At 43.8% G+C, this 24,585-nt stretch overlaps 1 protein-coding gene across 5 annotated transcripts in view; it reads left to right on the forward strand.

The window, feature by feature from the left end:
* Positions 1-24,585, forward strand: part of CCDC85C (coiled-coil domain containing 85C) — a 249,335-nt gene that overhangs the window by 219,599 nt on the left and 5,151 nt on the right. For all 5 annotated transcript variants that reach the window (XM_033952299.1, XM_033952301.1, XM_033952300.1 and 2 more), the window contains 2 exons: positions 15,323-15,418; positions 21,610-21,708. In XM_033952299.1, coding sequence (XP_033808190.1) covers positions 15,323-15,418; positions 21,610-21,708 — 195 coding nt within the window. The remainder of the gene's footprint in view (positions 1-15,322; positions 15,419-21,609; positions 21,709-24,585) is intronic.

The raw sequence follows: 24,585 nt of genomic DNA on the forward strand, positions 1-24,585 counted from the left end.
TTCGGTCCTGGAGTACCCCTTGCCGGTCAGGTTTTCAAGATATCCACAATGACTATGCATGAAAGAAATTTGCATATAACGGAGGCAGTGTATGCAAGTCAAGTTTATGCAAATTCAGTATGGATATCCTGAAAACCTTCCCGGCAAGGGGGTACTCCAGGACCGAGTTGAGAAACACTGGTGTAAATGACCAGAATGCCAGCATATACACGCATGTGTGTGCATTAGGGTTGTCCAGAAAAACCTAAAGCTGGAGAAACTCTACTAATTGAGGGGTTTTTTTCCCCATGAATTTGTATGCACTTGATCACAAAATTATTTTTTGTACAATTGTTTTTAGGCCCATCCTGGGATCGCTCAAAGCTAATGAATATAAGCGCCACCAAAATCAAATTTTTCCCTTAAAATCGGCTAATAATTTTGCTATCATTATGTTATGGGCATAGATTAAACATGTAAATATAAGTAAATCTGACATTAGATATATGTGAAAGCAACTCAACACCTTTGCAGGGCCCCATTTTGGATTTGTAGGTACTTGGAGGGCCTCAGAGAAAATAGTTAATGTCTTATTAAAGAAATGACAATTTTGCAAGAGGTAAAACTCTTTATAGTTTATCAATCTTTCCTTTTGGCTAAGTCTTAATAATAATATTGTAGTTTATAGCTAAAGAGACATTTGATCAAGAAACTGTTTTATTTTACTTTTGTGATTATGATAAACATACTGAGGGCCTCAAAATAGTACCTGGCGGGCCACATGTGGCCCCCAGGCTGCGAGTTTGAGACCACTGGGTTACAGTGTCATATAGAAACCAAATAGAAATTCATAGAACAACTAAATGTTTGACTGTCACAGAGCTGATCTGTTGCCCAAGAAATGCTTGTGAGTGCCTTCAAACATCAGCTATTTCAAACATGTTCTGAGCTTGCGTGGGAGAATGACTTGCTGCATTTAGTGCCAGCAGCACCTATATAAACCCAATATCGGATAAATATAAGTTCACTTTTATTTAAAGCAGTGTTTGAGTTTTGCTGTAGTACTGTAGTATATTTTTAAGTTTCTGATAATAATAATAATTTATTTTTTTGTATACCACTATACCAAAAAGTTCGAAGCGGTGCACAAGGGAAAATACATACAATTGGTGAATATAAAACACATAATAAAAATCAATAAAAGAATATAATAGGTAAAAGGATAGTAAGTTAAACAATGACCACAATTAAGATGTAAGCATGTCGAACAGAAGTGTCTTTAGTGATATTTTAAAATCAAAGTAAGAAGTAGCCTCTACTATAGGTTTTCTGGCGGCCTGGAATGATAGAATTCTATTGAAAAACTTCTTATATTGACATGATTTTAAAGCCGGATAATTAAATAAATTTATTCTACATGTACTCTTATGGGAGTTGTTCAAAGAAAGCTGAGAAGCAAGATAATCTGGTAGCAAGATAATCTGGTAACAGATAGAAGAAAACTTGAACAAAACTCTGGACTCTACTGGCAACCAATGAAGTTTTTGATAAAAAGGGGTGATGTGCCCCCATTTTTTTAAATCCAACAATGAGGCGAACAGCAATGTTCTGAATCAGTCTCAGTTTTTTGAGTATTTTTTTTGTAAGCCCCCCAAGTAGATAATATTACAGTAGCACGTTTCATTAGTGACTGAGCATGTCAACTGGAATTGGAAAAACCTACAGAGTTAAAGATATTGATCCTGGTTTACCAAGTTCATCATCTGAGACATCCGTAAGGCCAGTTACCGGAGCAGTGAGTGAATTTTGACTCATTGGACACTCATCTTCTTTGATTACAGAGTCTAAGTTGCCTACCTGCAGACAAGTCGTGAAGTATTTTTTGCATCTCCAACATAGAAACATAGAAATAGACGGCAGATAAGGGCTACGGCCCATCTAGTCTGCCCACCCCAATGACCCTCCCCTACCTTTCTCTGTGAATAGATCCCACGTGTCTATCCCATTTGGCCTTAAAATCAGGCATGCTGCTGGCCTCAATAACCTGAAGTGGAAGACTATTCCAGCAATCAACCACCCTTTCAGTGAAAAAGAATTTCCTGGTGTCCTCGTGCAGTTTCCCACGGATGCCCCCTTGTTGCCACGGGACCTTTGAAAAAGAAGATAACTTCTTCCACCTCGATGCGGCCCGTGAGATACTTGAATGTCTCGATCATGTCACCCCTCTCTCTGCGTTCCTCAAGTGAGTACAGCTGCAACTTATCCAGCCGTTCCTCGTACGGGAGATCCTTGAGTCCCGAGACCATCCGGGTGGCCATTCTCTGGACCGACTCCAGTCTCAGCACATCCTTATGGTAATGCGGCCTCCAGAATTGCACACAGTATTCCAGGTGGGGCCTCACCATGGATCTATACAATGGCATAATGACTTCAGGCTTACGGCTGACGAAACTCCTGCGTATGCAACCTATGATTTGCCTTGCCTTGGATGAAGCTTGCTCCACTTGATTGGCAGTCTTCATGTTCTCACTAACGATCACCCCTAAGTCTCGTTCTGCTTCAGTTCTTGTTAGGATCTCGCCATTAAGGGTGTAAGTCTTGCATGGATTTTGGCTGCCCAGGTGCATGACTTTGCATTTTTTGGCATTGAAGCTGAGTTGCCAGGACCTAGACCAGCGCTCCAGTAGAAGTAGGTCATGCATCATGTTGTCGGACATTGAATTTATGTCTGTTGTGCTTTTGCTCACTACATTGCTTAGTTTGGCATCATCGGCGAATAATGTTATTTTACCTCGCAGCCCTTCTGCCAAGTCTCTTATAAAGATGTTGAATAGGATCGGGCCCAGGACCGAGCCCTGCGGCATTCCACTGATTACCTCCGTCATTTCGGAGGGGGTGCCGTTCACCGCTACCCTCTGAAGCCTACCTCCAAGCTAGTTCCCAACCCATTTCGTCAATGTGTCGCCCAATCCTATAGAACTCATCTTGCTCAGCAACCTGCGGTGTGGTACGCTTTCGAATGCTTTACTGAAGTCCAGGTATACGATGTCCAGGGACTCCCCAACATCCAGCTTCCTCGTCACCCAGTCAAAGAAGCTGATCAGGTTGGATTGGCAGGATCTCCCCTTAGTAAATCCATGTTGACGGGGATCCCGTAGATTCTCCTCATTCAGAAAAATATGAAAAAGAGCATTTCAAATGAAGAAATTGCCTGCAGTGTTGCCGACACTGTCACTGTATTTTAACAAATGGTCCGCATCAGGATCAAGACCAGGCAGAACTGTACGCTGGATGTTATGGCTCTCTGGCATGAATGGAATAATCTAAAAAAAAAAAAAAAAGTTAGGGACGTGAATGTGATCCAGGAGGAAAAAGAGGAAACTTTATTACGAAGCTGGGCACACTTTTTGACATTGGTGCTCCAGATAGTGTTGAAACTGAGTTCTCGACTGCTGTTAAGCGAAGGCAAGAAAGCTAACATGGACTTCTACCTTGACCAAAGAGGTAAAAGACGGGCAACCATGTCTGGACATGACAAGATATTTGCAACACAAGCAGTGATGCAAACATTTAGACAGGAAAAATGAAACGCAAAAGACTTTTAAAAGAAAATGCAAGGTTGCTTAACGTTAAAGTATGTGACAGTGGTGAGATGGATATTGAAGCAGGAAGCACTGAATAAAGTGACATGGAAGTTGACGACTTCATACCTAGAGAAAATACCAAGACAGCTGGCTTCATAACAATTCAACTTCCATGGAAAATAATGCAATGCAATGAAATATCTGCTGCAGCTGACAGATTAAAACTATCCAACCACTCTTATTGTCTCAGCAGTCTTTGTCTGGCAATGATGACCTCAGCGACTTTGACATCTTGTGACAAACTATGCACCGCAGCAGAATGACTTAACAGACAAAAAATTGCTGAAGGTGTTAGGAGGAAAGAGGAGCAGCTCAGTCTTGGACATGCTTAGTTTCAGATGGCAGCGAGGCATCCAGGCAGCAATGTCAGCCAAGTAGGCTGAGACTTTTTCTTGGACTTTAGGTGAAATTTCGGGTGTAGAGAGGTAGATCTGGGAGTCATCAACATTTAGGTGGTCCTGTAAGCCATGGGAGAAGATCAGGGCACCGAGGGAAGAGGTGTAGAGAAAAAAAAAGAAGAGGTCCTAAGACAGAACCTTGGGGTACGCCAACCACTAGCGGGATAGCAGCAGAGGAGGTTCCACCAACGCATACAGTAAAGGTGTGATGGGAAAGGTAGGAAGAAAACCAGGAAAGAACAGATTTGCGGAATCCAAGTGAGGGCAGCATATCGAGGAGTATGCAGTGATTATTGGTATCAAAGGCAGCAGCCAGGTCAAGAAGGATGAGAATTGAGTAAAGGTCCTTAGATCTGGCCAGAACACTGCAGTCTTTCGTGAGGGCAGTCTCTGTGGAGTGTAGGGGGCGAAAGCCTGAATGTAGAGGATCAAGAGTCTGTTGATGAAAGGAAGTTAAGGCAATGATGGAGAGCAGCATGCTCGAGTAGCTTGGAAAGGAACAGAAGAAGGGAGACAGGGCGATAGTTGGATGGGCAGGTGGAATCCAGTGAGGGTTTTTTGAGAAGCAGCTTAACCATCAAATGTTTGAAGGCATTGGGGACAGTTGCAGTGGAAATGGATAGGTTGAGGTTATGGCAGATGCAAGGGATAACAGTATGTGAGAGGGGCTGAAGCATGTGAGTGGCATGTAGGAGACTTGACTAAGGTCAGAAGTTATGTGGTTTCTTCCTCTGTGATTTCAGAGAAGGAAGAAAAGTCGGTGGTAGTTAGAGGGTGGTACCAGGCAAGGGGGGAGGGGGGATGTGCGGGTGCTTCCTGAGTTGAAGAAGGGTGGTGAAAGCATGAAGGTCAGGAAAATGGATGGCGGAAAGGAGAGAATGATGTGACTTTGCAGTGAATTCAAGAGCGATCTTATGAACCTTGTCATGGAAGTATTCACCTGTCTTCTGGAGGGGTACGGGGAGTTGCCTTGAGGAGGGAGTTCAGCATAGCAGAAACAGCAGGGGTTGGAAGAAAGGGAGTTAGTTGGATGTAGTGGTCTTGCTGGACCAGTGTAAGATCAGAATTAAAGGAGGTCAGCATAAATTTAATGTGAAGGAAGATTTGAGCCAAAGACAGGTACATGAACATAAGTAGCGGATTCTGGGAGTGAGCCAAGGTTGAGGTTTGGTATGCCTGACAGAGTGGGGAACAGGGGGAGCAAAGGTGTCCAGAGCAGAGGAGAGAGTAGAGTTGTATGATGAGACAACCTTGTGGACAGACTTGGATAACATAGTGGAGGCGAGAAGAGGTGAAACAGTGGTTGAGAACATGGAAGGATCGAGGGCTTGAAGATTTTGCAACCTATTGGTGATGACTGGACATGGCTGAGGGGGATTAATTGTGAAGATTATCAGATGATGATCAGAGATGGGAAGCAGTGAAGTAGAGAAGTTAGAGAGCAGTTGGAGAAGAAAAGATCAAGGCAGTGGCCATATTAGTGAGTGGGGGGTAGTGGAGCTTAGCTGGAGGTTGAATGAAGAGGTTAAGGCAAGAAACCTTAAGGCATAATTGTCAGAGGATTGTTAGTGTGAATGTTAAAATCCCCAAGAAGGAAGGAGGGAGAAGATTAATCAAGGAAGAAGGAGGCTTGTTGGGGGGACGATAAATTACCGGTTTCCAGAGAGAGAGAGAGAGATATAGGAGTGAATAGGCGGACGGAGTGGACTTCAAATGAGGAAAGGCTGTGTGATTGAGGTGGGAGAAGAGGTTGGAATCTGCAAGGAGAGAGAAGCCCAACACTTCTGCCTCAACCAGTACTGTGTGGTGTATAGGAGAAGTGGTAGCCACCATGGGAGAGGGCAGCAGCGGCAGTGCAGTCGAGGCAAATCCATTTTTCAGTTAGAGAAAGCAGGTGGAGGAATGCGAGATAAAGAGGTCATGAATGTAGGGCAGTGGTTGTGGTAAGAATGGATAGCATAGCAGGTCAGAGAAAGGGCGGGACCGCCGGAAGAGGAAGCAGCGCAGACGCAGGGCTCAGAGAAGGGGCGGGACCACCGGCAGAGGAAGAAGCAGGACAACGGTAGGCAGCTTCTCCATGATGGGGGGGGGGGGGGGGGGGGGAGGAGGCTGTGGGGGTGCGAGCGGTCCTTCGGGGTGGGGGTGCGGGTGTGAGTACGAGCGGTCCTTCGGGGTGGGGGTGCGAGCAGTCCTGCGGGGGGAGGGTGAATCGGACGTCGGGGGGGGGGGCATCAGGCTTTCAGGGTGGGGACAGGACTTCAAGGGGGGACAGGACTTCAAGGGGGAGAGGAGAGTCGGGGCGGGCGAAGGGAGACTCGGGGCGGCATGTGCGGTATACGGATGTGTGCGCTATATAAAAATTTCTTTACATAAATTACAGTTTCCCGTGCGCTATACCCGTGTACGCGTTTTACACGGGTGCGGGGTATATGAGTGAAAATACGGTAGTCTGACCAGTAAGGCTCTTCTTATGTTCTTAAAGAGATAGGAGATGGATGAATGGAAGGGAGAGAATGTTTGAGTTTGAGTGCGGAGAATAAGGCAGATGACAAGATGGCTGGTGAGGGGATAGGAAAAGGAGAGGGATAGTGAGGATTTGTGGTGTGGAGAGAAGAAGGGAAAAGAGTAGGGTTGGGGGAGAGGGAGTATGAGAAGCAGAAAGTGAATTGGAGCCATAAGGAGAGGAATAGAGAAAGGGAACAGAAATGTACAAGACGTGAGGCAGTGAGACTAGGGAGGTGCCCTCGGGAGGCCAAGGAAGGAGCACATGCTCCTTGTTTTCGCTCCTTTGTTGCGCGATGCGACTGAGCCACTTGAAGCAGACATCTTACCTTTATGCTCTTTTGGATCTAGTCTTGTTTCAAAGCAATTGAGAACAGCTTCAGGTGGAGGACCAGTGGCTTGCTTCAAGAGTCCTCATGAGAAAACTGGATCTCTAAATCAGGCAGATGTAGAATTAGCCTTCCATGGCCACGCCTCCTTTTGGGCTGTGCACGAGATACTTTGGGCATGCAACCTTTTAGAATAGTACATAGGCAGATGTGAGCTAGATTAGTGGCAATTAACAAATTGGTTTTTAGCACCCAGTTGACTAGTTTACATGTGCTTCTGGGCTCCACACCCAAATTTGGGCAACCTATATAGAAAGTGGGGGATATTGTCTAAAACACAGGCATGCTCGCACCCTTCCATGCAGGTATCTATTTATATTTGAGTTTTGTGTACTGTTAGGGGTTACTTTATGAACCTACTAGCTGATGCCCCGGCGTTGCACGGGTATTTAATTATAGCAATAACACTGTAAATGGATTCAAATAAAGATACTTTATAGTGGTGAATGAAATTATTGTTTTACAGCTTAATAAAAAGTACAATATTCAAATTATAATGTGAAATATTTGACAAAATGAATACAATACAACTAACGCAAAACGTGATTATAAACAACATTTTTAGTTTCACCTCCAGGAGCAAGAACATATAAATTGTTGGGTGAACCCACCCTTGAGCAAGCAACATAGAGTTGTGGGCCGTGAGATCCCCAGAACATATCACCCCAGGTAGTGAGGGATCTGCATACCAAGTTTCGTTCAAATCGGTCAAGCCGTTTTTGAATTACTGTGAGAATGGCAGCTTGTTACATTTTTTCCATTGACATGAATGGGTGAAATCTGATTTTCTGTTTGTAGCTCCGCCCACGTGTGCAGGTGGGCCGCGAGACCCCCAGAATATATCACCCCAGGTAGTGAGGGATCTGCATACCAAGTTTCGTTCAAATCGGTCAAGCCGTTTTTGCGTGATCGCGGCACATACACACATACATACACACATACATACCTCCGATTTTATATATATATATATATATATATATAGATATTGCAAAGGTACATAGGCGCTTACGTAGCCTTACAAACAGCCACCCTGAGGGCAATTTTCAAAGGCATATCTGCACATAGAAAAGTTACACGTTAAATTGGGGCCTTTCAAAAACTGCCTATTGTGCACAGGCAAACAATTGTGTGCATTTAGCCACCATTTGTATCAGGGTGGGGGGGGGTTGTAAACTGCTTTAACAGTCTGCATGAGGCAATATATAAAATTAATAAATCCAATCCAGTAAATTTACGTGAATTATCAGGGAAGTATTGGGAGCACAGAGTGCAGTTATGCACATATTTCTGCATTTCCAAAAGTGTGTATATAAGTACACTTTTGAAAAGCAAATCTGTGCCTATATCTTCCTGAGTCAATTTTCAAAGTGCACGTTTTCCTTTGAAAGCTTATGTACAGCTTGTGGGTAACAGTCAATAATTGCAGATAATTGTCAGAATAGCTCATTCAGTTCGCACTGCCGTTCGGGGGAAGGGTGAGTTGGAACCCCACATTATAGAGAAAACGATTGTTTCGGGAAAAGTTCTGTTTTCTCTATAATGTGGGGGGTTGCAACCCCCTCCCCCCAACGGCAGCGCAAACAGTATGAAATAAAGTGGGGGGTTCCCCCCACACCCCCCGTCGGAGCTCTTTAAAAGTAAGATTTCCCGTGGCGTGCTAGTGTCTTGCGCCAAATTGTCTGCACGCTGGTGTCTCGTGCGCTTTTGTCCCATTACCCTATTACACAGCCCACAGCAACTGACCCAGGTACAACCCCCCCAAAAAAAACCCCAACCCTTATATTGTGAGCCCACTAGGGACAAGTACTCGCATATAATATGTACGGTACTGAATACATCTGGTAATGTTATAGAAATGATTAGTAGTAGTAGTAGTATCTATTAGATAATTGAGGGCAAAATCCTTGCTATTGCTAATCTAAATATTCACAGTGCAGAGAGCAGAGATTCTCTGTGAACTAGCACCGATTCCCAGATCGTCGTCTGGCTGAGAAGTTCAGGCAACCTTCGCTTGCTTCCTGGCACTCCTGGAGGGTAAATCTCTCTGGCTCGCCTGCGTGTGCAGTAATTAAATGTTCTGCTTTGGATATTAGTAAAATGCCTGCACAGACAAGCAGCGCCTTTTCTCTCCAAATCCCTCCCTCCTTCCCCTCCTTTAAGTATGACAGAATTGCTCATTATCACACTCGTGGCATGTAAATGCTGGAGGCTACTGAAATTGGGTCAGAGGCATCTCACTCCCATTACTTTACACTATAACAAACCAGTTTTTCTGTTAAAAAAAAAAATCATTATGAGTTTGAAGCGTTTACAGGTAATTAATTACATGCTGCAGTGAACATTATTACCAGTACAGTTTACAAACCAAGATCATCTGTGAAATAGAGTTCTAGTGCAATGTGTCTAGTAGTCCTGAACACTAGGATTATCTATCTGAACCCTCAAGTTGCTTGCAGAATGATGTCGGTCATCGTTCAACTTTGCCTCCTTCGCAGACAGCTGCTTCTGCCCCCTCAGTTTTTCCTCTGCAAGCAAGTTGCTCAGATGTGTTTCTGATCTGCTCTGCCATTTTATTATATTCAGGTTTTTTTCTCTTTTATGTTTGAGGCTCGGTGCCTAGAGTTTCCCACTCGTTGGGACCTCTACCTGGGAGAAAACACAGACTCGCACGGCAGAAGTCTGCTGCTAGCAGGATCAGTCCTTTGGGACACCTGGCTAGCCAGTCTGCTGTAATAATTTTGGAGCTCGGGAGCCATCCCCTGAGGAACTGCTCACATCTCTGATTTATCAGGAGCTGTTTGGCTCTGGCCTGGCTTGGCCAGGCTTAATAGTGGGCTGGCTGCATGCTCCTCCACCCCCCCTGTCACAGCGTGAGATTTTCTGGGGATTGAGGTTGTTTGGCATTGGTCTGACTAGCAGCCTGAAGACCAAGTTCATAGACCATGGAGTGATAACAGAGGCATTATAATATTTACCATCCCTTTTCTAATGATTCCTAGCATCTTGTTTGCTTTTATGGCTGCCCGCCGCATATTGGGTGGAAAGTTTTGGCGTATTGTCTGCGATGACACCTAGATCTTTTTCTTGGTGGACCCAAGCCCACCCATCCCCGATCCCGCCTCAGCCCCACTGCCAATCCCCTCTCCCCCCCCCCCCCTGCTGCCTGCTCATCAGGCAGGACATCCGCGCATGTGCAGATGCCCTCTTGCCCGAAGGAAAGCTTTTCAAAACCCCGGACAAAGTGCCAGGTTTTAAAAAAAGCCGTCTGGACCCCTGGACATGTCCTCGAAAGGAGGACATATTTGGGGGAAATCCGGACGTCAGGTAACCTTATCCTAGCATCTGGTATCTGTGATTCGGGTTACTCTTTCCAAAGCGCCTCACTGTGCATTTGCCCACTTTCAATTTCTTTTGCCATTTGGACGGGGCGTCTTCCAGTTCTTCCTAAGGTCTGCCTGCAATTTTTCACAGGCTGCATATGTTTTAATGACTTTGTAGGGCACTCCTTTCTCCAGCTGATTTTAACTGGGAACCCAGAAGATGACTAGTGGGATTATAGGGCAGCTTTTTTCTCTTGTCAGGCCCAGTTAGGAATTAGGAGGGTTTCAAAACCTATATAGTCAGTGTTCAAGATGTAATAATACTTGTATATGTGAAAGCACAGGCCTTGTAGTTTACTGTTAGAAAATAGTCCTTGAGGATGTGCTAGTAACGAGGTCATCACAGGCTGTTCCTTGTATTATAGGACACAAGCCAGAGGATGGTGCGCAAAGCTCTATGGGGCTAATTCAAGGACTGAGCACGTCGGATTGCTTCTTTCTGCTGTGCCGGCTAAGACCTGACTGTTTATGTGAACTATTACGGGCCACTGACTCGGTGGCATATCAAGAGCAGAGGGAGGGGGGGGCAGTCTGCCCTGGGTTAGAGAAAACTTGGACATGTCTTCTTATGAGAAGGCTGTCCGGACTTTCCGAAACCCGGCAGGTTGTCCGGGTTTTGGAAAGCCCTGATGAGCTCCGGCTGCCTCTGAGCATGCACAGATTTCCCTCGCACACGTCCACGCGTGCTCCAGGCCCTCCAGACGCGGCTGGAGCTTGTTGGGGAAGAAGAGAGGAGGTTCGTGGGGGCGGGGCTAGAGGCTGAACTGGGAGGGGCTGGGGTAGAATGAGGCGGAGCTGAAGGTGGAACAGGGCGGGGCTGGAGGCGGAACAGGGCAGGGCCATGTGTCTGGGATTTTGCGGCCCATAAAATGGTAACCTGACCCTGGGTGCAGGGATCTTGGGGGTGCTGGAGCCATCAGCCCCCACCCCCTTTGACATCAACTTCCTGTTCCGGGGTGGGGGACCAGCAGAGCCTATGGCCACGTGTAGGCAACCCACAACTCTTCGACCGATCCACACACCTTCCTACTGCCTGGAGGAGAGAGTTCCTTCTCTGCTGAGTATGCCATAGCACTTTTTCCTCCTCTTGCCACGTGAGCTCAGTGGGGGAGGGAAGAGAGAATGAGCAGATTTGCTGCCGCTGTCCGAGCCTGCACTGTACAGATTCCTGTCCATCCTCTAGGGGTGGGAAAAATTCAGCATAAATTCTGTGCTGTGTAGTTGTGCCAAATTCTTGCAGGTGTACACTATGGAAGGAATTCTCTCTCTCTAAATCTATATATTGAAATCCAATTAAATACAAGAAGATGATACATAGTAACATAATAGATGACGGCAGATAAAGACCCGAATGGTCCATCCAGTCTGCCCAACCTGATTCAATTTAAATTTTTTTATTTTTTCTTCTTAGCTATTTCTGGGCAAGAATCCAAAGCTCTACCCGGTACTGTGCTTGGGTTCCTACTGCCGAAATCTCCGTTAAAACCTACTCCAGCCCATCTACACCCTCCCAGCCATTGAAGCCCTCCCCTGCCCATCCCCCACCAAACGGCCATATACAGACACAGACCGTGCAAGTCTGCCCAGTACTGGCCTTAGTTCAATTTTTAATATTATTTTCTGATTCTATATCCTCTGTGTTCATCTCACGCTTCTTTGAACTCAGTCACCGTTTTCCTCTCCACCACCTCTCTCGGGAGCGCATTCCAGGCATCCACCACCCTCTCCGTAAAGTAGAATTCCCTAACATTGCTCTTGAACCTACCATCAAATCACAAATAAACAGGCTTAACATAGTAAATAGATTAGCACAAGTTTAGTAGACCATATTACCATTTCCCCCCACCCTACAGTCAGACCCAATTAATGTTGCCCTCCCATGAGATACCCCACCACAAAGCTGCAACACCCCGCCCCCCCACCCACACACGTTCCTATTATGCATGCAGGATCAGACTTTTACAAAGCTTCAGTCAACACTAATGCATGCTTTCTGTAGCAAAAAGAAATGGCATACTGCAGGGTGCCCTGAGATATTTTGTGGGAATTGTGTCACGTGCACATGCTACGTGGTAAAACAAATAATCTTTGCAGGGGTCTTGTATAGGGGCTTTGGGAGTGGGTATGTTCTGTGCCACATTGCAAGAGCAAAAAAATTTTACAAAGCTTGGGCTTCCTCTTGCCCCGTTGTCGTGGGGGGTGGGGGTGGATTCTGTAACCGGTGTTGTTTTTGACAGACACCGGTTACAGAATCCAGCTTTTAGGCGAAGGACTGGCTCCTCCTTCACCTAAAAGTCCTTGAGTTGGACGTTTGGGGCTTAGGCGTTTTTTTGGTTCATGATGGGGTATAAGTGTAGACGTCGTGGGGGTATAAGTGTAGATGTAGTGGTGGTCTGGGCGTTTAAACAGCTGAATGTAGAGGCAGGCTAGTATAAAAAAAAAACTCCATTTGGACTTTTTTTTTGATTATGGACATTTTCCCTGCTTCTGCTTTCAACGTTTAAGGCCTTAGGCCAAAAGGGGACTTAGACTTTTTTTATTATTATGCCCCTCCACTCGTTTAATTTCTGATTTTTTGGCATTCCAGAAAATTTAAAAGTTTTTTTAAAATTAATAATAATAATAACTTTATTTTGTATACCGCCATACCCAGAGAGTTCTAGGCAGTTCACAACAATTAATAAGATTACAAACGAATTAGCCTTATCAAACCTAGGCAATGTGTAATTTTAGCAGTAATCTGGCCTTATTTGTTTTAAGGAGCAGGTAAATTATATTGTATTGTGGTTTGTTGAGTTTTGTTTTAATTATGTATTTTTTTGCCACAAGTGTTTTAAATAAATAAATAGGATATGAATGAACCATTGTGGACCAATGAAATGTTGGGTTCTTCCCTTAGTACCATTTGTATATATTTTCACATCTGTTTTATTTATCTGGCTGAATGCTTGCAATGTGCTTTGGATGGCCAGGTACATCCTCACTGAGTGTGCATTCAGTAATTTGTCACAAGACAGGAATTATCTAACCTGACAGCTAGCAAGGGAACATAAAGGTTTTGGCTCTGATTTTAATACATTTTTGACGAGCTTTTGAAGGCCGAGAGGCTCATTTTCAAAGCACTTAGACACACAAAGTAGCATAAGTTTCTATGTGTGTCTAAGTGCTTTGAAAATGAGCCCCCGAGCCCTCTTCTTCAGGTCAGATATCTGCTGTGAAGAAGAGGACTCTCTGCCTTTGAAGAAAGTGCTCTGATGTTGAAAGCTTGTCAAAAAATAATCAATAAAAAGGTATCGCTTCAATTTCCTTTTATTTTATATCTGTTTCTTACTTTTAAAAGTGAACTAACCCAACAGCGATGCTACTTCCGGGCCCTTAGTTCTAAAGCATCCCCGTATGTCAATTGAAGCATTTAAACATCTGGAGAGGCCCAAATACCATTTCAGAACAGGACCATTTACGCATGGAGATGCTGAGTATGTCTAGATGGCAAGAGTGAGTCTCCAATAAAAACATAGAAACATGACGGCAGATAAAGGCCAAATGGCCCATCTAGTCTGCCCATCCCCAGTAACCATTATCTCTTCCTCTCCCTATTGGCTAAGGCCCTTAGCATTTGCATCTCCTCTTCCTATAGGCTAAGGCTCTTTACACCTGCATTGTGAGGTCATAGAGCTTTATGGTTATAGAAACATGATGGCAGATAAAGGCTAAAAGGCCCATCTAGTCTGCTCATCCACAGTAACCATTATCTCTTCCTCTCCCTATTGGCTAAGGCACTTAGCATTTGCATCTCCTCTTCCTATAGGCTAAGGCTCTTTACACCTGCATTGTGATGTCATGGAACTTTAGTAAGATTGAAACATGATGGCAGATAAAGGCCAAATGACCCATCCATTCTGCCTATCCACAGTAATCATTATCTCTTTCTCTCTCTGAGAGATCCCACATGCCTATGCCAGGCCCTTCCGGGAGACTGTTCCACACATCTACCACCCTTTCCGTAAAAAAGTATTTCCTCAGATTACTCCGGAGCCTCTCACCTCTTAACTTCATCCTATACCCTTTCATTACAGAGTTTCCTTTCAAATGAAAGAGACTCGACTCATGCACATTTACATTACGTAGGTCTATAAATGTCTCTATCATATCACCTAGTGGGTGGGACAGTGAATCATAGAGAGGAGGACCCAAACCCATAAGCCACTCTAACCACTACATTTATGGTGGAAAGTGTGAGGGCACTAAACCCCACCAAACCCTACTATACTGCCATATAAGTGCCACTTGTGGACATAAGGGCTATTGGGGTAGTGGGCATATGGGTATACTAGATTTTGGGGGAGTTTTGGAGGGCTCACCATAAATTATAAGGGGGTTATGGTGAGATGTACTTCTGGCACCTTTTATATGAAGTTCACAGCAGTGCCCTCTAAGGTGTCCCACTGCTCTGTCGGCATGTCTGTGTGGCCAGTCCATCACAACGATGGGCACTCCCGCATCCAAATGGTCTGGATTTGGACATTTTCAACTTGGACGTTTCTGTGGCCTAGACATCCAACTATTAAATTAAAAAAAAAATTGAACGTCTAGCAGTTTGATTTTCAAAAATGGACGATTTTGTGCTTCCGACTTCAGATGTTTAGCGGGAAACATCCATGTTGGACTTAGACTTCCTTTTTGGAAATGGCCCCTCCACGTTTTCACTCCCAGATGTGTCATTGTCATCATAGTTGGGAGTGATGGGGTGGGGGGGGGGTAAAGCAGTGCTCTGCTCTACAAATAGGAAATTTCTGAAGGTGAAGGCAAACAAAATTTGGAGTTTATGTTGAGACGAGATTACTAGCCCCTCTGACAGGGCTTGGCTCCCACTTTTTAGCAAGAAAAGAGTGAAGGAAGGTTGCATGCTTCTCCCGCCCTCTCTTGTGTTAATCCAGATTCCTCACATTTCAGCACTTTTATCTGTGGCTGTAGAAGCATTTTAATTTACATTTTTTTTGTTTTGTTTAACTAATGTGTGTTTTTTGCAGGGCGCAACTCGCTTAACTCCTGACCTGTCTTCCTCACCTCCTGTCAGCTACATCCCCGGAGTGCAGAAACCAGAGGCCGTCGTTCACGCTATGAAGGTAAAAAAAAAAAAATTGTTTTAAATCCCCAGCAACATAACCCCTGATCAGCGTTTGCAAGATGTTAACTAAACTAGTGCATAAATATATCCTTGTTGTCCAAAGGATGTAATTGTTCCTGGTGTTTGGCCTTGGGGTAACAAATTGATTTGAAAGCAAACATTTCCTCCACCTCCATGACCTCAGGCAGAAACCCATTCTGTGTGTTTATCATTCTCCTTTTTCTTGAAACAGGCAGTAAGGAAAACAGGCTTTTATTTATTTTTGGTTAAAATTCATGGCCTTGGGTATCAGTTGTTTTCATACTGTGTCAGGCATGAAGAAGAGGAGTTCTAGATCAGTGTTCTTCAACCTTTTTACACCCGTGGACCGGCAGAAATAAAAGAATTATTTTGTGGACCGGCAAACTACTAGGACTAAAATTTAAAAACCCCGTTTACGCCCCATCTCTGCGAGCTCGGTCCCCGCAAACCATCTGATCCCATCTGCACAAGCCGCAATTATGATTTTATATTGAACGTATTTTATTAAAGTATAAAAAGAAACAATATTCTGAACAATTGTGATTTTATAAATACAAATATACAGAGCCTGGACCAACAAAACCCCTGTCTCCCCTCCCCTTCACATAATCCCCTCTACTATCAAGAAAACTGAACAAGCCAAGTTATGCTACATAGAAATATCATGCTAACAGAATACTGCAGTCCCCAGTTATGCCTCTAGCAGGATATATTCTAATGACAAAATAGAAATAAAATTATTTTTTTCTACCTTTTGTTGTCTCTGGTTTCTGCTTTCATCTTCTTTTCACTCTTTTCCTTCCATCATTTGCCCGTTCCATCCAATGTCTGCCCTCTCCCCCTTCCATATGTATCTGACTTCTTTCTATGCCCCTCTTCCTTGTCCATCCTCCTCTCTCCTTTTTACATCATTCATTCCAGCTTCACTGCCTTCTTCATTTTTATCTCTCTTACACCAGATCTAGCATCTTTATCCCTCTCTTATTTCTCTGCTGACCCCCTTTCCAGCATCAATGTCTCTCTACTTTCTCATTCCTCTCTCTCCCCTTTCTCTCATCTGATCTCTCCATTCCACCCTGACCCCCTTCCCCTCCTGTAATCTCCCTGCCAGCTGTTTCCTTCCTTTTTTCTTTCTCCCTACCCTCCTTCCTTTTTTTCTTCTCCCTTCCCTCCTCCCTCTATCCAACATTAACTCTCTTCCCATCCCTTTCCCTCCTCCCTCCCATCAGCATCTCTCCTTCTTCTCCCTTCCTTCCTCCCTCTATCCAACATTAACTCTCTTCCCATCCCTTTTCCTTCTCCCCTCCCAGCAGCATCTCTCCTTCTTCTCCCTTCCCTCCTCCCTCTATCCAACAGTAACTCTCTTCCCATCCCTTTCCCTCCTCCTCTCCCAGCAGCATCTTTCCTTCTAACTCCCTTCAAGTCCAGTAACAGCTCTCCCTTTTCCAGACCTTCCCAGCCTCCTACAGTGGCTTCCTCCCCTTCCAGCAGCTCTCGGTACTTGCCTGCAGGAAGTTGCCGGTAAATCACTGCCCTGGCAAATTGGAGAGCTGGTGGGAGGGGAGACAGCCATTGTGAAGGCTCCCCAGGATCTTGTTTGCACACGCTGACCATCTCCCTCCACCTGCACCTGAATCTGCAGTTCTCTCCGGTATAATCGCAACTTCCCCGCGGTCCTCTTCAGCAACTCGGCAGGGGCGGCGATCAAGACACGCTGCCGACGTCGGGACCTTCACTCTCTGAGTCCCGCCTATTTTGTTTGCACTTCCTGTTTCTGAATAGGCGAGACTCACAGAGGGAAGGCCCCGATGTTGGCAGCCTATCTCGATCGCCTGAGGCTGGGAGGAACATTAATCAGCAGGAACCGCAGTCGGGAGGAAATTTAACTGCCGACTTGATCTCGCCGGCCCTGTGCGGACCGGCAGAAATTTTCTGCGGACCAGCACCGGTCCGCGGGCCGGCGGTTGAAGAACTGTGTTCTAGATAATTTTACAGCATCAGATAGATTAGAAAAGATCAACTTCCCCTCTGCAACCTTGAACAAGTTACTTTTTATTAAGTCCTATTAACGCAGCAAAAGTAGCCTAATGCGAGATGCGCTAAAGTTTTCTGCACTAGTTTTAAATAAGAGTTGCCAGTATCCTGTTTCCAACAGTGGCCAACCCAGGTCACAAGTACCTGGCAAGACCCCAAAAGAATACACAGATTTTATGCTGCTTATCTTAGAAATAAGCAGTGGATTTCCTCAAGTCCATCTTAATAACGGCTTGCATTTTTGTTTTAGGAAATTATCCACACCTTTTTTTTAAACCCTGCTAAATTAACCGCTTTCACCACATTCTCTGTCAGCAAATTCCTGAGTTTAATTACACGTTGAGGGCTCAATTCTGTATATGTCGTTTAAAAAATCTGCAAAGACTAGTGTGGAGCCAAGTGTGATTCCTTAAAAGTTAGGTGTACTATACTGAATCATGCCTAAGCTGAGTGTGTGTCCTAACCCTATTTATGCCAGGGTTTTCTTGGGCTAAATGTATATGCCAGGGGTAGGGAACTCCGGTCCTCGAGAGCCGATTTTCCCAATGAATATGCATTGAAAGCAGTGCATGCAAATAGATCTTATGCATATTCACTGGGGAAATTCTGAAAACCCGACTGGAATACGGCTCTCGAGGACCGGAGTTCCCTACCCCTGGTCTGTGCCTAAGTTGTACGCACTTCGGCTCATATTCTATAATCGTATGCATAAGTCAAACCTCCCCTCCCCCCCAAAAAAATAAAAAACAAACAGCCACAGTCCGCTCCTAACCACACCTGCTTTTACATAGGGGCTTTGTACAAGACACCTAACCAAGCTGTGCAACTAACATTCAATCAACATCGATTAAGAATTGCGATGTGCCAATTATTGGCGCCAATTTAGCCTATTAATCGATTAAGTTGGGCACACTGATGTAGGCGCCTATCTTTAGGCGGACTTTATAGAACGTGGGGGGTGAGTGAAGAAATGCTTTCTTCAGTTTGTTTTAAATCGACTACTTAGTAGCTTCATCGCAGGCCCCCTGGTCCTAGTATTTTGGGAAACAGCGAACGAGCGGTTCACATCTACCCGTTCCGCTCCACTCAATATCGCTTAGACCTCTATCGTATCTCCCCTGAGCCGTAGCCGCTTTAGCCTTTTCTCAAAGGGAAGTCGCCCCGTTCCCGTTTTTCTCATTCTTCTTTGTACCTTTTCTAACTCTGCTTTCTTTTTTGAGATGTGGTGACCAGAATTGCACACAGTATTTACACAGAAACATGATGGCAGATAAAGGCCAAATGGCCCATCCAGTCTGCCCATCCACAGTAACCATTTTCTCTTCCTCTCTCTAAGAGATCCCGCATGTCTATCTCAGGCTTTCTTGAGGTGTGGTCGCAGCACGGAGTGATATAAAAGCATTATAACATTCTCATTTTTGGTTTTAATTTCTTTCTTGATAATTCCTAACATTCTATTTGCTTTCTTAGCCGCCGCTGCACTGAGAAGAGGGTTTCAACATATCGTCAACAATGACACATAGATCCTTTTCCTGGGTGGTGATAAAGAATGACATGGGGACAAATTTGTCCCTGTCCCCACAGGATCTCAATATCCCAATCCCGTCCTCATGAGTTCTGTCCCTGCCCCATTCCTGCAAGCTCTGCCTTAACCGCAGAAGCCTCAAACATTTATGATTTTAAAGTGTTTGAGGCTTGTGCAGACGAGGACGGAGCTTAGGTATTGGTGGAATAAAGCATTATGACATCACAATCTAAGCTCTAGAATGTTGCTACTTAGGATTTTAAAGTATTTGAGGCTTGTGCAGATGAGGACGGAGCTTAGGCATTGGTGGAATGAGGCATTATGACATCACAATCTGAGCTCTAGAATGTTGCTACTTAAGATTTTAGTGTTTGAGGCTTGTGCAGATGAGGATGCAGCTTAGGCATTGGTGGAATGAGGCATTATGACATCATAATCTGAGCTCTAGAATATTGCTGCTTAAGATCTTAAAGTGTTTGAGGCTTGTGTAGATGAGGACGGAGCTTAGGCATTGGTGGAATGAGGCATTATGACAGGGGGTGGGAAATTTCATGGCGACACCAGAAAATATTTCTTCACCGAAAGGGTGGTTGACCGCTGGCATAATCTTCCACAACAGGTAATTGAGGCCAGCAGCATGCTAGATTTTAAGAAAAGATGGGATTGGCATGTGGGATCTCTTCATGGCGGTAGTTAGGGGGTGGGCCATTAGTGTGGGCAGACTAGATGGGCCGTGGCCCTTTTCTGCCGTCATTTTCTATGTTTCTATGAGCTCTAGAATGTTGCTACTTAGGATTTTAAAGTGTTTGAGGCTTGTGCAGATGAAAACAGAGCTTGCAGGGATGGGGCAGGGACAGGAAAAGAACTCGCCGGGATGATCCCGTGGAGATGGGGAAAATTTGTCCCTGAGTGACACCTAATGTGGAACCTTACATCAAGTAGCTTTGGGTTTCTCTTTCCCACATACATCACTTTTTTTTTATTTTTGGCTTATGTGCAAAGCACTCAGTAATTATTATTATTTTTATTTTTTTTGTAAATTTTTTTAGGGGCATGTTAGATGCAAAGAGTAAGTGTCCTGCACTAACCAGTTAGTGCATCTAGTGCCTGATTAACTAGGCAGACTTTTCCACCTGCAAAATAGATGTCAGTAAGTGCTGCTGTGGCTATTTTGTTTTAATGCATCAAAAAACTAAATGGTTATCTATTGATTAAATGTATATGTCAAGGACCATTAAGAAAGTCAAAATGAACTGTAGAACATACAGGGAGAAGCCTCAGATTATGGAGTAAATTCTCCCATTCTGGGATTTCTTCCAAGAGAAAGAAAACTTCTTTTCTCTTACCCCTGATAACATCACCGGCTTGAACCTATCTTCCCTACCGTAATTAGTTTATTACTTATTCTATATTAATTATAATTAATATAGAATAAGAAATAAACTAATCCCAGAATGGGAGAATTTACTCCATAATCTGAGGCTTTTCCATGTATGTTAAATTTAAAAAAATATGTTCTAAAGTTCATTTTGATTATTTTGTTTTAATGGCCACATGCTATAATGCTAGCATTAGCACACAGCTATTAACAAAACAAATTGAAAAAAATGCTTTTTTTTGTCAGCCGAACTAGAAATGAGCTTAGTGTACCAGAAAGGCCCACATATAAGGGTGTGTTAAGCCCATTTCTTTGTGCAGTATAGTAAAATGACATTTTTCATTCCCTGTGCCTCCAAGGTCACTCTGAAAACCTGGTGTTTGCCTGAGTTTGACTTCCTCTTTCTGAAATTGATATACACATCTCCCTCCGTATTCGCGGTTTCACATATTCACGATTTTTCATCGGGTGACTCCGCCCCCCAAAATTACATCATGATTAAAGTTCCTTTACTTTAGCTGTACTGTAAAAAAAAGTTTAACTTTTACCAATATTCACTCTGCTTCCATGCTTTCTCCTACAAAATCGAAGTTTCAAAACTTTCACCCTGAAAATCGCTGGTTCACATCGTGCACAGTGAAAAACGCTGCTTCCCAGCATCCATAGAGTGAAATGCTGCTTCCCAGCATGCATGGAGAAAATCACTTGCCTGCTTAAAGCTTTCTGAATCGCCGCTTGCATGCTTAAAGCTTTAAAAGCTCTTCAATCGCTGCTTGCCTGCAAAAAGCATTTTGAATCGCTGCTTGCCTGCCAAAACCCCGAATAACTATTGTATATGTTATTCGCAGTTTTAATAACAAAATCGCTATCTTTTACAAAAAAACGCGAATAACATATACAATAGTTATTCGCGGTTTTCCCATATTCGCGACTATAGCTGGAACGTATCCACCGCGAATACGGAGGGAGAAGTGTAGAATTTAAAAAAAAAAAGAGAGCCTAACAAAATTTATAAAGTATCAAAATGTGCTGTTGATATATTGGTATCTCCTTACTTCCAGTAAGTGCAGAACTCTTCTACCAGTGCTAGCCAAGGGCCAAACATGGGAGTTGTCATTTATTTTAACATAAATTAGTCTAGCATATACTGGGTATTCATAAAGTCACAACTCCATACCGTACTAGAAGGACTTCGGGAATCATAGACTTCTTTTTTGTTGTTTCTCTGCAGGTACTTGAAGTTCATGAAAATCTGGACAGGCAGATAAAGGACAGCTATGAAGAGGACCTCAGTGAGAAGGAGAAGGCAATTGTCCGAGAGATGTGCAATGTAAGGACAAAGGAAGGGGGGGCCAGTGGGAGGAAGGAAAAATGGGTGTGGCATGTTCAGGCCTGGTTTCTGGGACAACAATGGAATCTCCAGATTCTGTTTGTTAAAGTATGAAGGTGTCACAATTCACAATCTGTCCAGAGAAAGCTTAGAGGCTATATTGATTGTTCATCAGAATTCTAAATCTGAATATTGTATATAATATTAAAAAAAGAAAAAAGTGAATAGGTGGTAGTAGCTACATTGCTATGCATACGGCATTTTGTGATTTGGCCCATAGATCTATGATGAGTGTTTGAAGGCTGGATGCAAAGATTAGTTCTAAATCAGAGTGTGTTCTCGCCATGTGTGGCTTGCATTCCTTGCTAGCTGACTTCAAGCTGAAATATTCCTTTGGATCAGTGCATCAATGGCACAGCGACAAACTGCATAAAATGTATAGGGCTATAATATGGTGTTAACTATGCTTTTTTTTTTTAGCAAATGCACCACTTACATTTGTGTGTGTGTGTGTGTTTTGTTTAAGCTGCAAGATTCAGAAGATTAGCTCAGGGTGGTGTTCCTTGGCTGTTGTCAGGCTTAATATTTTTCCCTTCGCAGTAAAATCCTTTAAAAACTGCCTTTGGCTGCATAATTTACTAACTGGGAACTTCTTAGAAAATATTGCAGGAAAAGAGCTGCTGGAAAGAACTCGAAAAGACAAGTTAAGAGACAGCCATTTTTGAAAGGGGAGGTAAAGGTGGAAAAATGTGAATTGGTCGATACAGCATGTCTGAAGAGACTCCTGAGGAAATTTTAAAAGCCATGAGATAGAAGGCAATGTTCTGCTGTGGATTGGGAGCTGGTTAATAGATAGAAGAGAGGGTAGTGTTAAATGGAGGAAGGCGAATAGTGGCGTGCATTAACAAGTGAGTGCATCTACGTTACCGCGTACTAACCGATTAGCGCCTGGTTAACGTGGGAGGCTATGCCACCTACAAAATTGGTGTCGGTAAGTGCAGCTGTGCCATGTTTTTTTTTTTTTTTTTAAATAGCCACATGCTAAATTAGCAAGCAGCTATTTACAAAACAAATTAAAAAAATGTTCTTTTTGCCAGCCGAACTAGAAATGGGTGCAGCGTTTTAAGTCAGTTTGGGGATTGGCACCTACATACCTGCTATCTCATTTTATATAACCCCGTGAGGATAACCAGGAATTGTAACCTATTTGCTTACCCGATGATTTTAGGCTGCAAACTTAGGTCTTATTTAGACAGTCCTGTTTGGGTAATTATATCAGCGGAGCCATGCTGTCCTATGGCGCTTTTAGAAAATAAATGAAGACAGTATTATTTGACAAATTTATCTCTTAATCTGTGCTTTTATCTTTAACATAATTCATTTTATTCCATCAATTTTAAATTGTAATGTCTTTTTTAATATAACAGGCTGTATTCCTTTTCTTATCATTTTGTATTTCACTGTTTGCCCAGTTTTTCTCTTTTGTGGAAACCGCCTAGAATTCTTCTGATTAAGGCGGTATAGAAAAATGAAGTTATGTTATGTAAGTTATGCACAAGAAAGGTCCACATAAGGGTGGGTTAAGCCCATTTCTTTGTACAGCATACCAAAAGGATCCCTTTCTGTCCCTAGGCCTCCAGGGTCGCTCTGAAAACCAGGTGCTTGCCTGAGTTTGACTTCCCTTCTGAAAATGATTTGTACTGGGACTGGTGCTTTTTAAGATAACTCTAAAATGATATGGAAAAGAGAATAAATGAGTGGATCAAATCTTCAGGTGACATAAGAACATAAGAAACGCCTTCACCGGATCAGACCTAGGTCCATCTAGTCCGGCGATCCGCACACGCGGAGGCCCAGTTAGGTGCTCCCTGTTGGAGACCCGGATTTCCCGTATCCCCCGATATGATTTGCAAGGAGGTGTGCATCCAACTTGCGCTTGAAACCCTGAACACTAGTCTCTGCCGCCAGCTCCTCTGGGAGAGCATTCCAAGCGCTCGCCACTCGCTGTGTGAAACAGAACTTCCTGACATTTGTCCTGAACCTGCTGCCACATAAGTTATTAAGGGAAGCGTGAGATATTGCAGGAAACCCTTGAGACTAGGCTTCCAGACGAGAGAGAAAATTTAATGTGAACAAATGCAAACTGGTACATCTAGAGAAGAGCGACCCAAATTACAGCTATCTAATGCCAGGATTTTCTCATATACGAGGTCTTTTTACTGAATGGTGTTAATCCCTCAGCATGTTGTTGGAACACATAAACAGGCTACCACAGAAATGTGTTAGTGTTGTGTAATATTTTGCAAGCTTGCATGTGTTAACCAGGGCATGACCAGATTAAAAAAAAAAAAAAAGTTCAGAGAGGGCGTGTTATGGGCAGAGAGTGGGTGTTCTGTGTTATCCAGCTAGGGCTGATTTTTTATATAGCGCCCAAAATGTTGGCACTGACTAAAACTGCACTTAGTGCAATTCTACAAGGTAAGAACAGAAGAATAGCCTTACTGGGTCAGAACAATGGTCCATCTAGCCCGTCCTCACGGTGGCCAATCCAGGTCCCTAGTACTTGGCCAAAACCCAAAGAGTAGCAACATTCCATGCTACCGATCCAGGGCAAGCAGTGGCTTCCCCCGTGTCTTTCTCATTAACAGACTAGGGACTTTTCCTCCAGGAACTTGTCCAAACCTGTCTTAAAACCAGCTATACTATCTGTTCCTACCACAACCTCTGGCAATGTGTTCCAGAGCTTAATTATTCTCTGAGTGAAAAAAATATTGCCTCCAATTGGTTTTAAAAAGTATTTCCCTGTAACTTCATCGAGTGTCCCCTAGTCTTTGTAATTGTTGACGGAGTGAAAAATCAATCCACTTGTACCCATTC

This window comes from Geotrypetes seraphini, chromosome 7, assembly GCF_902459505.1.
Source record: "Geotrypetes seraphini chromosome 7, aGeoSer1.1, whole genome shotgun sequence".
NCBI lineage: Eukaryota > Metazoa > Chordata > Amphibia > Gymnophiona > Dermophiidae > Geotrypetes > Geotrypetes seraphini.